Source organism: Colletotrichum jinshuiense, chromosome 1, assembly GCF_051148585.1.
Source record: "Colletotrichum jinshuiense chromosome 1, complete sequence".
Classification (NCBI taxonomy): Eukaryota; Fungi; Ascomycota; class Sordariomycetes; order Glomerellales; family Glomerellaceae; genus Colletotrichum; species Colletotrichum jinshuiense.
In genome coordinates this window covers 2220924-2234767 of record NC_139302.1, presented here as the reverse complement: position 1 = coordinate 2234767, position 13844 = coordinate 2220924, and the positions used below count along the sequence as shown (strand labels likewise).

Here is a 13844-nt window from a genome sequence, read left to right as displayed (position 1 = left end):
GCGTATAGCCCTTGGCCGCCAAATGTTCCAAGATCGCCTTCCATTCCGAATCGGTGTGCAGCAGGGATGCTATCCTAACATCCAATTGTGGTGTCTGACGGAGGATATAGTGCGCGGTGATGAGGCTAAGCTGGGGTCCGTTCAACCGCGTAAGAAAAAGGGCGTCGGCGAGTCTCCTTTCGGAGATAGTTTGACTGGGGGAGCGATACAGGGACAAAGCAATCGCAAGTAGTCGTTTCGCCCGCAATGAATGTGTGTTGAGTGTGACTCGATTGGGAGAAAGCTGCCGCCTTATCTTGAAAGGTTGTTGTGATGGAGAACAAGAATCGACCACTGTAGAAGTTCGCGAGGGCGGGGACTGCTGAGCAACGGCTACAGCCTGACTGGACCGGTAGTCATGGCGTCGCGATAGCTGGTTGAAGGGAGGTCCTCGTCAGTTTCGGTAGTGGTTTTCGGGACATATTACTTACTGCTTGCCAGCTGGGGGCGAACGCCCATCGTCCCCTTGTCAGGACAGTAATGTGTGATCTAGAAATGGGCGGCAGCCGCATTGCCCCATCTTCACCAGCAAACCTCAAGAATCCCAGGACCGAGATGCAAAGTGCTTGGCTGATATGAATTGGTTATTCTTGGGAAGGAAAAAAAGGCCGGACAGAGCAAGCAGCTTATCACGTGACGATAAGAAGCTAATTTACAGACCCGAGCTGATAAGAAACAGCAGCTGTTTCGCGACGAACTTCTGTGCCGGCACAGCGGTTTTACCGTTTGCGTTCAAGAAAAGTCCGTTCAATGGCGCCGAAAATACGAAAATGCGATCCTCCCAGTTCAATTTAGTGTCGTCGTCCCTCAGCCGCGGCCTGCACACAGCCCGATCCATCCCGCGTCCGCAGCGATACTTCCACATCACGACTCCGGCAAGGTTGCCTCGAAAGCGCAACTTCTTCACTTCCAACGTCTACCTTTCCCAAACCACCGGCGAACCATCTGTGAGGCAATCGAAGCAGGAAAATGAAGAAAATTCTCTGCCGGCGCAACCAAAGCGCAAAGCCGCTCGTTCCACTGGCGCAAAGAACTCGCTTCGCCGCGTAGCCATCATCGCCCAGCAACCGGCGCAACGAGGTGCGGGGCCCCCGACTGGGGAGTCGGTGGATGCGTCCACGTCGACCTTGATCAGCGCCGTATGCGTTGCCGAGGCCTTTAACATGGGAATGGTTCTGGACATCCTTCGGGCGCATGGGTTTGACATCGATCCGTACCAGAGCGGCTTTGAGGCAAGCGAGGTAGTCCACGCTCGAGGGGTCAATGGTGGCGATATCTTTGTCTTTCCCTCCGGGACGATTGTCACTTGGGCGCTTCCCCCTGACGTTGTGACGAAGCAACTTTTGAGTGCGGCGGAGACGCCGTTGAAGCCAGCTCTCCGGGAGGTGGAAGACCTGGAGTACGTTTCCGACTCGAACAAGGAAACGAGCAGCATGAAGGGCGATGTCGTAGTACTGGGCACGAAGCTCGAAGAACGGGACGGCGACAGGCTCGACACGACTCTGGCCAAGATTGCATTTTCCTCAGGACTGGCCCGAAGTACAAAGCTTGCGGTGCTGGAAAGCGCGCTGACGGCGTACTTTGAGAGCACCAGAAAGATCCCTTCGGTCCTGTCCAAGGGTTCTGGGCTGCCGCTGGGCAGAAAGTTCATCCTGCAGAAGACGGGTGAGTTGCTGAGCCTTCGTGCGAGACTGAACCATTACTCGGAACTCACGGATTCCTTGCCCGACATTTTCTGGGACAGCCGATCTGAATTGGGCCTGGAAGGGTATTACGAGCAGGTCGGGCGAGCGCTGGATGTCAATGTGCGAATCCGGACGCTGAACCAGAAGATGGACTACGCGCAAGAGATAGCCAGTGTGCTGCGGGAGATGTCGAGCGAGCAGCACAGCACGAGGCTGGAGTGGATCATCATCATCCTCATTGCCGTCGAGGTTGTGTTTGAATTGAGGCGGATCGTGCTTGAGTGGGGAGACGAGAAGGAAAACCAGAAGGCGGAAACATGAGGCAGGCCATCTGTGGCTCAAAGAGAGACGGAAAATGTGTAGACATCTACCGGCGTTTGTTGCTAACCTAAAAGATACCCGACTCATTCAATTCGAATAAAATCTCCATATCATCAAGGCCTCAAGTTTGCGCAATGAACGGATTCTCTTTGCAGTTCAGTTTTACGCCTTTTCTCTGGGGGAAAGAGCTTGTCAGGGAACGAACTCGGCGAAAACACGTTAGGAGGAACTGAAATCCAAGGCAAGTAGTTGCAGATTGTTCGGAGCCCAAAGGCATTTGCATTGATAGACGTGCAGCCCTTCGTCTGATGATAAAAGGAATGGATTGTTGATGTTTGGTAGGCAGCTACGACATCCATTATTTAGTTGCGTGCCACACTAAACTTGATAGAGTAAAACCTGCTGCAGGTACAGCCTTTCCCCAATACATTACCGGTAGGTACCTAGGCAATTAGTATGGGGGAGGACTTGCCGAACGTCTGCAGGCTGTGATTGGTCCTCGCAAATCTCTCAGCTGCAAAGTTGGATTGCTTACGGAGTACGGTTCCTGAACCACAACACAACCACGTTGTCTCGTGGGCAGGTACGTACAGGCCTCTGGGTTCCTTCCAGTTCGGCTTGCAAACCAAACCAAACCAACGCCCTCTCGCCAATCCAAACCCGCTATGCCTGCCTACCTACCTAGGTACCTAACCTACAAGACGTACTTACTTTTTTTTTTTTTTTTTTTTTGGTCTTGAAAGCATAATTATTACTTTGGTGTAGAGCAGAAGCCATCTACTCACTCATCAATACTTCCCCTTGACAGCTTTTCCTTCATTCCCAAAAAACCCCAAACCCCAGCGCGTCACGCCCGCGTTTGAGCATTTACCTACACAGCCAGCATCGGAAGCAGCGCGGTACTTACTTTCTGATATCTTTTGGGAAGCGGCGCCTTTTGATTACTCAGTCTCGGAAAGTCAGCCGCATTGTACCCGGGATTCTCCATCTCGGGAGCCGCCGTACATAGCCAATCTTATTCTTAATCTCAAACAATCGACTGCCGTGTGTGGCGCGACTCGGGCCGCACCTGCCGCACTTCACTTATACCCACCCGGCACAAGACTCTCTTTCTCTCACTCATATTTTACGGAAGCACTTCACGAGCTTAGTTTGTCATGACACGTACTAAGTATGCTTCTGCCACAGTAACCGTTTGGTTCATACCCGCTCTTACTGATCTTTTTCTGGAGGCCCAATGGACGATCTTGACAACGGGCTTCCCCTCGACTGGGAAGACCCGGACCTGTTTTTTGGAACTGAATTGCAAGGCGAAGATTTCTACCAGGACCGGGAAGCCATCGATGAGTTCTATGAGCTTGAAGACGACGTGGCGTTTGAAGCATTGGAAGCGCCTTTGCCCACCACGCTTCACGACTTGCCCTCATCGCCATATCCTCCATCGCTCGGCCCAGATGCCCCTCTCTATGAGCAGACCGCCCTCGATGAGCATGGTGTCAAGGTAGGCACCATTCTTACAGCAGCGCCACTGAAATTGTCAAGCCGGATTTCTGTCGATATTCCCCCTAGCACCCTTGTGGTGCCTAGGTACCTATATCAGAACGAAGACATGCCCGCCCCTCCGGAAAGGGAGTCGACCGCAGTTCGGTCGTTGTTGGAAGAACACAACCGACTGCCTGGAACTGACAGCAATGCCAACTTCGTCGAGTTCAGCCTTGATCAGTTTACCATATACATCGATGCCACCACGCCAGACGGCAAACAGTATGGTAATAAGCATTATCCCTGCGAAATGCGACCCCTACAACACCTCTCGATCAAACCACACTGTGCACAGATGTATGTGGACGGTGTTTTGTCGGTGGGTGACAGGCGTTTCTTTGTCCGACAAGTGCCTTTCGGAGAATTCCCTATAGGAAACTACGACATCTCTGAGCCAACAGTTGGCTCCGAAATGTGGATTCGGTCAAATATGAATGCGAAAGTCTTTTCTCACGGCGGTCCTGATGTCTACTACCGACTGAAGGAGCCTGCACCCGAATATCGCCGCTACCATAGTGGTTTCTTATGGGTTGCGGATCTAGCTAAACACGTTATTGACTACCTCTCTGAGGCTTTGCGCAAGAAGCGTCGAGTTGTGTTTCGGGATTTCCGATCTAATTTCAGCCAATGGCTAACCGAGACGCATGGAGGCTCAGAGGCATTTTCTCAATGGCGACAACTGTACACGAGTACAGACTTTGGCGCAGCCCTCGTTGCGAACTTGGAGTTCATATATAAGGAAGCCTACAGCGTTCTCGGGCACGTCAAGGTCAGGTCTATCTATCTTTGGAAGGAGATACGTGACTACACTGCGTACTCAGACAACGCGAAGAAGGTCCCCTCTACTCCAGTGAGCGCTATTTCTTCGCCCTTGCCGCCATCACCGTCGCCATTGCAAAATCCCAACAAGCAAACGTCGACGCAGATCCCCAAAACAATTGTCACCCCATACATCAACCAGCTGTTTAATCATTTACCCTGTGGTATGATGATGGAGGCTACCAAACCAAGCGCGAAAGCTGAAAAGCTGCGCCAAACCATATCGAATGCCTATCGATTGGAACCATCTCCAATCATTCATACAACAGCAAAGCGTCTTACCAGCCAAAGTAACCCTAGCAGGGAGGCCCAGGTTGGCGACGTTATATCTACACCTCGGGACGACGACGACGGCAACTGGTCCAGAGAAGGTGCCGCTGGCTTTGACGACGTCGACCGGTGGTTCGGCTTGGTCCAGCAAGTCTACAAGTTAAAGGATGGGAAAAGAAGCTTTGACGTCACTTGGATCTACCGGCCTATCGACACTCTTTGCGGCACCATGAAGTATCCATGGAACAATGAGCTGTTTCTTTCAGACCATTGTTCCTGTAAAGACTCGGACGTTTCAAAGATCAAAGAGGACGAAGTACTAGCCATACACAAAGTTGACTGGGGAGGCTCCTCTGGAACAGATGCCGAATTCTTCTGTCGGCAAACCTATTTACACGAGGACCGGAGATGGATCTCCTTTGAGAAGAAGCACTTGCGCTGTCTTCACCACCATGACGAGACGGACAATTTTCTATACAGAGTAGGAGATACACTTCTCGTCTGTTTGAAGTCTGTCAACATGGTAGAACCATGTGAACTAGCAGCACTTCCTGACCCAAAAGGTGTTGCGTCTTTCCGTCTACTGCAGAGAAGGCAGCGCCTAGAGCCCCATACGAAGGCCCCGCCTAACGAGCTCGTCTACACCAACGAAATCGTGTCCGTCAAGGCAAGCAAAATACACGGCAGGTGTCTTGTCAGAATTTTCCAGACCAACGAGCCTATACCGCCTCCATACGACCGCAACGGCGTAGGCAACGCATTCTACATCACCCATTGTTTAACGTCTGGGCAGGTGGTCCCAATCGAGGACAGAGTGCCGTCCCTAAGGCAAGGGTTCGATCCGAACAAGTCATTTCAAAAGCTTCGTGGATTCGACCTCTTCTGCGGAGGTGGCAACTTCGGCCGTGGTCTCGAGGAGGGCGGGGCTATTGAGATGAATTGGGCGAATGATATCAATGTCGGTGCCATTCACACCTACATGGCAAACACGACAAGTACTATCCACCCCTTTGCAGGGTCAATTGACGACTTGCAAAAACTTGCTTTACAGGGCAAATTTAGCAGCAAGGTGCCGCAGATTGGTACGGTGGACTTCGTATCCGGCGGCAGCCCATGCCCGGGCTTCTCACGTCTGACAATCGATAAGGCCACTCCCGCACAGCGCAAAAACCAGTCTCTTGTAGCTGCCTTTGCTTCTTTCATCGACACATACCGGCCTCGTTTCGGCTTGCTTGAAAACGTCATGGAGATCCTGCAACCGAAGGGAAAGCGAGGCGAAGACGTGTTCTGCCAGCTGATTTGCGCACTTGTCGGCCTTGGCTACCAAGCGCAGGTGTTCTTGTTAGATGCCTGGACGTATGGCTCGCCGCAAGGTCGAAGTCGCGTCTTCCTCTGCTTTGCCGCGCCAGGGCTCAAACTCCCAGAGATGCCACTGCATTCGCATTCACACTACGAAGTCAAGCTCCGCCGCAAATCACTAGGTTGGCTGCCTAACCGCCAAGCAATGGTTGAGCGACTTGTCATGCCAACGCCATTCAAGTTTGTGAGCGCATCGGAGGCAACAGCCGACCTACCGGACATTATGGATGGCAAGGCCGACTGCTGCATTAAATTCCCCGACCACAGGCTGGCCTACAGCATCACCAATTACGTTCGAAACCAGCTGAACACAATTCCTATGCATCCCTACGGCATGAACTTCCGGCTGGCTTGGAATAATGGTAAGGGCGTCATGACGGAAGCCGAAAGAAAATTCTTCCGAGCAAGGCCTAAGGGTTATGTCTCCCGTATCTCGTGCCTGGGGACGGGCTGTGCCAAGCAAAGTAATGCAGACAATCACCACATCGGCATCGCCAACAGATGCCCGCATTGGTCGCATCATGCATTGGAACCAGAACCGAGTCTTCAGCGTGATGGAAGTCCGCCGCGCTCAAGGGTTCCGGGACCACGAAGTCATCTTGGGTCACCCGAAAGACCAATGGAAGGTGGTTGGAAACAGCGTCGCCAGAGAGGTGTCCTTGGCGCTAGGTCTTTCTTTCAGAGAGGCATGGCTGGGGTCTTTGATTGACGGTGACGAAGTCGAGCCAACCATCCTCAACATTTCGGGGCAATCGATGAAATCAGTACCCGGGGACGTCGACCAAGAGTTGGCAAATGTTATGCAACTGGACACTCCGCCTTGGACAGAGTCACGCAGAAGCACTCCTTCCTCGGAGACATTACGAATTGACGACACACCAGTAAACCGCAAGCGTGGGAGCACGTTGGTCATCGAGTTGGTTCTCTCAAAGATGTCAAAGACCCATAACACCCAGACAGTAGCCGAGGGACGTGTGGTATCAGACATACAGCACTGAGCCACTGAGAATACCGTGGCGGCTTTAAAAAACAGGGAGTCCATCTAGTCGGACTAAGGAAGATGTGACTTCCCTGAGAGTGAAGGGCCCAGGGAGAGGGGGGTCGACTACCATCTCGGAATCGATATTCATGCATTGCCAGGATGGCAAAAACATCAAGCGGCGTATAAAGCCCGGAGGGGAATTCATAGAAATAGGTACAATGGCATGGGAAAGCTACATAGAGAGGAAAATATCATGACTTGCATCAAGGAGTCATAGCTCAGAAATCAATATTTGTTGATAGAGAGACGAGTTGACATTTCATTTCGAGTGACTTCATCCAACTAAACCCAGATTTATAATTGCAGCACGAGGACATGGCGATTACGACGTGTTTATTTCAAAGAGGAAGAATAAGAGTGCTACATAGTAAGCAAAACAACAACGCTATTTTCCCAAGTCCAAAATTAATATGATTGATGGCAATTGCATGTATTATTCTGCGCCCTGCCTTGACAGGCACTACTGCTTCCCACACTAAGAGTGGCCTGCAGGGACCTCCCTCCCGTCCTCGACCCCTTTCAGTCCCTCGTCACGGTCACGGTGACAGTCTCCTTCTCCTTCTGCGTCACCGTCACGAACACCGTGAGCGCCGGCGTGCCGCTCGTCGCCGCCGGGCCAGGGCTTCCTGTCAAGACGGAGACCGACGAAGCACCCGCCACGACGGCCGTCGACTTGGGACCCCCGACGACGCTTGTCGTAGGAGCCTCGCTTGGCTCGTCGGTGGGGATGGGGTTCACGATCAGAGTATCGGTGAACGTGGCGGTGGTGGTGGGCGACGTGGTTTCGGCAGATGTGGTCTCCGCCGCCGTCGTGGACCCCGCCGTGGCAGTCTCTTCTGCCGACGTTGAAGTGCGCGTGCGGCGGCGGCGCGAGGTTGATGTCGTCGAAGGCTCCTCCTCCTCTTGCGTCGTAGTCGATGGCGCGGGCGCGGGCTCGACTGTCTTGGTGACGACCACGGTGGTGGTGAAACCGGGGGCCAGGGCCGCGGAGGTCGTCTCCGCGCCTCCACCGGGCGCGGTCACGAGGACGGTGGACGTGGCGACGACGGTGGGCGTGACCGTCGTGGTCAGCTCCGACGCTGGAGGCGCCTGGGCCGCACTCGTGTATGAGGCCGTCGCGGGGGGCGCGGGGTTCGGGATGCCCAGGATGCCGCTCGCCGCGGCGGGGTCGTAGCAGCCGACGATGACGCCCTCGGTCGTGTTCATCGGCAGCGCGAAGCACGCCGTACCCGCCCCGCACTTCTGGATGGCGAAGGCGCCGTCGGGGCCGCAGATGCCGACGTTGCCGTTGACGCAAGCGATCTGGCCGGCGCTGCAGGCCGATTGCTCGTTGAGGGAGGCGAAGAGGGTGTTGAAGGTCCTTGCGGAGGCGAGGTTGTTGGCGGCGACCTCGGGGGAGATGGTTGCCGAGGCGGCGGGGGTGGAGGTGCGTATCGTGGGGACCTGGTTGTTGGGCGTGCCCGTGATTTGGAGGGAGGTTGACGAATGGGGGCTGGTTGCCGTGGGGAGGGATGTTGTCGCCGGGAGCGAAGAGGGGGTGCCGGGGGAGGGTTGAAGGATCAAAACCGTGGTGCTTGATATGACGATGGCAACGGCCGTCGAGGCGGGGTGTGTTGATACCTCGGCGCTTGCGGTTGTCGTGCTGGGCTGTACAGGGGCAGCAGTGGAAGATGCCGCAGGCTGTTCCGCAGTGGTCGTTGCCCCAGCCGCCGTGGTTTCGCCGGGGACGGGAAAAGCGAAAGAAAGGGACGACTGCAGCAGTGTTGTCTTGGGGGCAGCGGAGGAGGCGCCCTCCTCGCCCGGGGTGGAGGCCGGAGTCGTGACGGTCAGGCTCTCGGGGGCAGCGACCGGAGTGGAGACCGGGTTGGTGGGGTACAGAGATGATGCATTCTGGGAGCCCGATGTGAGTTGTGGCGGCACGGAGAGGGTGCTGAATATGGGAGACTGGATTGCCGGCGACGAGGTGGTAGTCGGCGGTATCTGGGGCTCGACGGTAGAGTCGACTGGTGTTGTCGATGGGCTCTGGCTTTCGGTCTGTGTTGCAACCGGCGCTCTTGTCGTTGAGTCGTCGAGAGTGATGAAGATGGGGCTCGGGGTGGGCCCATCTTGTTCCCGTTTCGCTGTCACCGAGGCGGCGAGATCCCTGCGTTCTCGTAAGCGTTGCACTTGAGAGCCGGCGACGAAGATGGAGACGTACGCTGAGCTTGACGCAGTAAAATCGTCGGCGGCGACGGCACTGGAAGTGGTGTTCCAGTCTCTCCGATAACTAAGATCCGTGTTAGTGGTAACGGAGACTGGCGGGGCCGGGTGTCCTAACAATGTCTCAGCACGTCTTACTGGGCCGGCCTGCGTGGTCTGAGTGATCAGGAGCAGCAGCAAAGAGACATCTGCTGTGCGGATACTGGAAAGCATCGTGAGGTATGCAATGACAAGGTTTCGGGGGTTTTTTTGGTTGTCTTTTTTTGTTTTTGTGTTTTTGCGGAGACGGGGGATTCGGATGGCCTCTTCGCGAGGAAGAGAGATATTAAGAATAAGCGGTGGCCAGAACACGCTGTTTCGTACGGACAAAAGAGAGGAGGATCCCGCGCGCAAGAACAAAGGGCGATGATCAGCGGAGATCGGAAACAGATCGCGAAGAAACAAAGCAAGGAATGACGTGGAGAAAGAGACTGTAGAGCAAAACACAAGGAAAACGAGAGAAAGGAAGAAAAAAAAAAGTGAGAGAAAAGGCGGGCGTCGATATGACTAGACACACTCGGAAAGCAAAACGTGTTGGGTGACGGGGTCTCGACACTCGTCGAACGCGAAGCACGCGAGGGTGCAGGCAGCATCTTGTATGACTGGACCTGACGAGAAGGGCAACGAAAAAATGACCCAAGGGCCCAGAACTCCTGGCCTTGTCGCGGCCCATGAAGCAGCCTGGCCACGAAGGCATTCGAAACACCCCGATGCTACTGGGCAGGGCGGATGGAGCAGTTTAGATGAGGGCCCGGCAGCTGGGGTTCACTATCCTCCAATGCATTGCACGTCTTCACGAGATGGCAGCCAGGGTCTAGCTGTAGCTAAGAGAACTAGGTTGCTGGGCTCTCCCGGGGGGGAAGAGCCGTGGTCGCGACATCGGGCGGTGGAGGGTTTGGTTAAGCGCCTCTGAAATTACTGATACGAGGTTTTGATCAGGAAGATGGAATGTTTTTTTCCCCATGAGAAGGGGGTTTCTTTGTTCCTGGGGCTTGCCCGTTTGTGTAGTGTTTCTGGGGAGGTCGATTGTAGACGCGCGACAAGTTATTATTGGCAGGTCGGGGTGCCCTTGTCCTGTTCCCGAGCGCTGTCGGCCAATCACTGGCACAGCGCTTACACCACCTGGGGCAAGCGGAGAATTACGGGGCTCTTGGCCTTTAAACCGTCGCTGGTGCCACACTCGACCCCCCCGTCCGTGCGTTGTTCTTCTTTCCACCTCCTTCCGTCACTGTACTGCATGCAATGATAAATCGGCTGGTCCTCACCCTCTCCCGCCTGCAATCATGAGCTGCTCGTCTTCTGTCGTTCGCGTGGTACAGACCACCTCACGTCCCTCTACGTCATACTGCCTGAGGCTGTGACGCTCCTCAAAGCAGCCACAAACACCTCCTGTCAAGTGGCACGTTTCGGCCGAGTGTCACGCCACGCCCGACAAGCATGAAGCCTCGACTTTGTCAGTCCCGCCGTCCCCAAACAGAGCCGCGTGATATATATCTAAACGGATCTGGACACGTACAATGACTCCCCCCTGATCTTTGTGTTACTCTTCATTCTTCGTTCTGCCCTCCGTGGCTCGGTGGTTGAGACTCCCCTTCTCGAACGTCATGACTGCTCAATAGGTGTTAGTCGTACTTGCGAGGTGTCGGTCGCTCGCATTCTGTGCTGATTTGCCTGTTGGCTCATCCAAATACCTGACTTGGAAATGTAGAAACCGGCTCGCATTGTCTTCTCCGATAAGTGCTGAGAGTTTAATCTGCCGGCAGGCGTCTTACGAACCCAACCACGGCAAGACGAAAAGCATCTGATGCTGGGCCTCGATGTTTTATGATCAGTCGTCGCTTTCCTTGCAAAGGCGTGTGCGTGACGAATTTCCTATTTAGGACTCGAAGCCAACGGGATTCAGCATGTCTCGAAGATTCCAAGCGCTGTGCGCATATCCTCGGAACTCGCGGAACCTGCAGGGTTCGACGGATCCCAGGGTCTCTCTCAAAGGCCGCTCAAAGATGGAATTTCTGGCGCAGTCTCGGGGCAATGCAACCTTCTTCTCTTCAAATAAAATCCTCTCAGGTGTTGCGTGTCTTATCAGAGTATGATTACCCAAAGCACGTGGGCTGCAACGGCCATGCCACCTTCCCCTCTCGTCTCCCAGGCCAAGGCACAGACGGGGGGCGAAGACGTTGAAATATGCTTCCTTGTCTTCGCCCTGGTGAGCACGTTTTCCATCCCGTGGCGTCCATTGGGGCGAGTGGGGTCTGCTCTCCCGTCGCCAAGCCACACCCTGGGCTAAGAAGCGGCTTGGCCATCAGGTACGCTGCCGATTATCTGCACCAGGTGACGGAACAATTCGCTGTGGTCCTTTGCACCAGCTTCAATTCATCTCGGCCTCCCTTCTCCCTGCGTTACCAACTGCTTGGGACGTCTTTCCAGCACTGGCAGGAAGCTAGCGCAATCCTCATGCCAACATGATCGAGGTACTATTGAATGTGATCCGTCATGCCAAGCGAGCACGCCGCAATGAACGGCTGCAAGCGGCACACATGATGGCAGAAGTCGCAGTGCATTAGATGAGGCCAAGATATTCGGATGTTGGGTATTTATATAATTAAATCGAGTTGCTGCTACCTTGAGAGGTTTTCTTGACGTCTTCACCCCCAGAATCCAGAACTCACACCTTCATTGGTTCTCGAGTCAAGATGCGTTCCTCCGCCGTTCTCGTTGCCGCACTGGCCCAGTCCGTTCTTTCAGCCCCCGATGTCAAGAACTTCATTTACATCGTTCCCGATGGATACGGCCCGGCCTCCCAGACCATGGCGCGTGACTACGTCTCGTTGATCCAGAACGGTCAGAACCCGAAGGCTCCCGTGAGCATCCAGCTTGCGGCCGATAAGATGGTAAGATGCTTCGGTTCGAATCTTCCCATTTGCTTGTGTTGATAAGTGATGTAGGTCCTCGGAAACGTTCGTACTCTTGCTAGTAACAACTTGATTACGGACTCCGCCGCCTCTGCTACAGCCTTTGGATGTGGTGTTAAGAGTTACAATAATGGTGGGTAACTCCCCTCGGAAAACACTCCGGGATCATCACTGACCGGGACCAGCCATCGCTGTCAACCCTGCCGGCGAACCCGTCGGCTCCATCCTTGAGGCTGCCAAGCTTGCCAGCATGAAAACGGGCCTGGTCGTTACCAGCACCATTAACCACGCCACCCCTGCATGTAAGTCGTCGACACCCACCGTTTCCAAGCTACGAAAAGCTAACAGCAAGTGTAGGCTATGCCGCTCATGTTGCTGACCGTAATTCGTATGCCAAGATTGCCGAGCACGAGATCGGCTATGGCCACCCCTTGGGCCCTGTCGCCGACATCCTGCTCGGAGGCGGTCGATGCTACTTCAAGCCGAAGTCCGACTCCACCTCTTGCCGCAGCGATGAGATCAATCTGTTTGGCTTCGCCGAAGAGAACGGCTACCACATCATGCAGAACCGTTCCGCCTTCGACGCCATCGACAAGGGCTTGGGCGACGTCCGCATTCCCTTCATCGGTCTCTTCAACGACGGTACGTCAGAAACGCGGCCTTTGCAATTTGTCGAGTCACTAACGGCCCGAAGACCAGATGATGTACGAGATCGACCGATCCCGTCAGCCCGAGCAGGAGCCCTCCCTCCTCGAGATGGTCGAGACCGCGCTCAACTCTCTCCACCGCGCCACCCACTGCAAAGACGAGGGCTTCTTCCTCATGATCGAGGCCTCCCGCATCGACCACGCCGGCCACGCCAATGACCCTGCCGCCCACCTCTTCGACACCATCCACTACAACGAAGTCATGGGCTTCGTCCGCGAGTGGATCGACGAGCACCCGGACACCATGATGATGTCCGCCGCCGACCACGAGTGCGGCGGCCTCACCCTCAACGGCTTCAACCCCCTGCCCCTGGCCAAGGTCAACGCCTCGACCGAGCACCTCATGACCATCTGGAACGGGTACACTGGCCCCGATAAGAAGGCCTTCCTCGTCAGCGAGATCCTGTCCGAGTACGGCCTGGCCGACGCCACGGACGCCGAGGTCAACACCCTTCTCGCCTCCCGCTCCCTGAGCTCCGAGCTCGGGAACCTGCTTGCCAGCCGCGCCGGCGTCCACTGGTCCACCGGCGGTCACACCGCTTCCGACATCACGCTGTACGGCTACGGCGCCGGCGAGAACGGCCGCGCCATCAAGGCCGACATGGCCGGCAACTGGGACAACACCGAGCTGCCCAAGTACATCGAGAAGGCCCTCGGCGTGGACATGGCCGAGGTTACTCGGTTGCTCCGCGCCAATGGCACCGACTGGGTGGGAAAGCGTGACCTGACGAAGCGCGCTGACGAGCACGTCCACGGCCACGACCACGCCCACTGATACGGACGGGGTGTTCGTCAGGTACACGTAGTTTAGAAGTCGAAGCGTTGTAGCCAATTCTAATTCTAATATGACATATTTCGAGCATGCGGATGTCTTTCTTTGTGATACACGGCCTGCTTGTTCCCCTTTGTC

General features: G+C 55.0%; 4 protein-coding genes across 4 annotated transcripts; 3 read left to right on the top strand and 1 right to left on the bottom strand.

Moving 5' to 3' along the window:
- Positions 1-809: 809 nt before the first annotated feature.
- EsH8_I_000595 (RMD1 family protein) lies at positions 810-2045 on the top strand (the record flags this gene model as incomplete). The annotated part of the gene is made up of 1 exon (XM_083268008.1): positions 810-2045. One exon carries the CDS (start codon positions 810-812, stop codon positions 2043-2045), a length of 1236 nt encoding a protein of 411 aa, XP_083118446.1.
- Positions 2046-3282: 1237 nt separating this feature from the next.
- EsH8_I_000594 (DNA cytosine methyltransferase) lies at positions 3283-7033 on the top strand (the record flags this gene model as incomplete). Its single annotated transcript, XM_083268007.1, has 2 exons — positions 3283-6463; positions 6537-7033. The coding sequence occupies 2 exons, from the start codon at positions 3283-3285 to the stop codon at positions 7031-7033; spliced, it is 3678 nt and encodes a 1225-aa protein (XP_083118445.1).
- A 563-nt stretch (positions 7034-7596) lies between these two features.
- EsH8_I_000593 (uncharacterized protein) lies at positions 7597-9489 on the bottom strand (the record flags this gene model as incomplete). The annotated part of the gene is made up of 3 exons (XM_083268006.1): positions 7597-9220; positions 9275-9343; positions 9395-9489. The coding sequence occupies 3 exons, from the start codon at positions 9487-9489 to the stop codon at positions 7597-7599; spliced, it is 1788 nt and encodes a 595-aa protein (XP_083118444.1).
- A 2519-nt stretch (positions 9490-12008) lies between these two features.
- EsH8_I_000592 (alkaline phosphatase) lies at positions 12009-13709 on the top strand (the record flags this gene model as incomplete). The annotated part of the gene is made up of 5 exons (XM_083268005.1): positions 12009-12206; positions 12261-12360; positions 12413-12529; positions 12585-12869; positions 12922-13709. 5 exons carry the CDS (start codon positions 12009-12011, stop codon positions 13707-13709), a joined length of 1488 nt encoding a protein of 495 aa, XP_083118443.1.
- Positions 13710-13844: the final 135 nt, after the last annotated feature.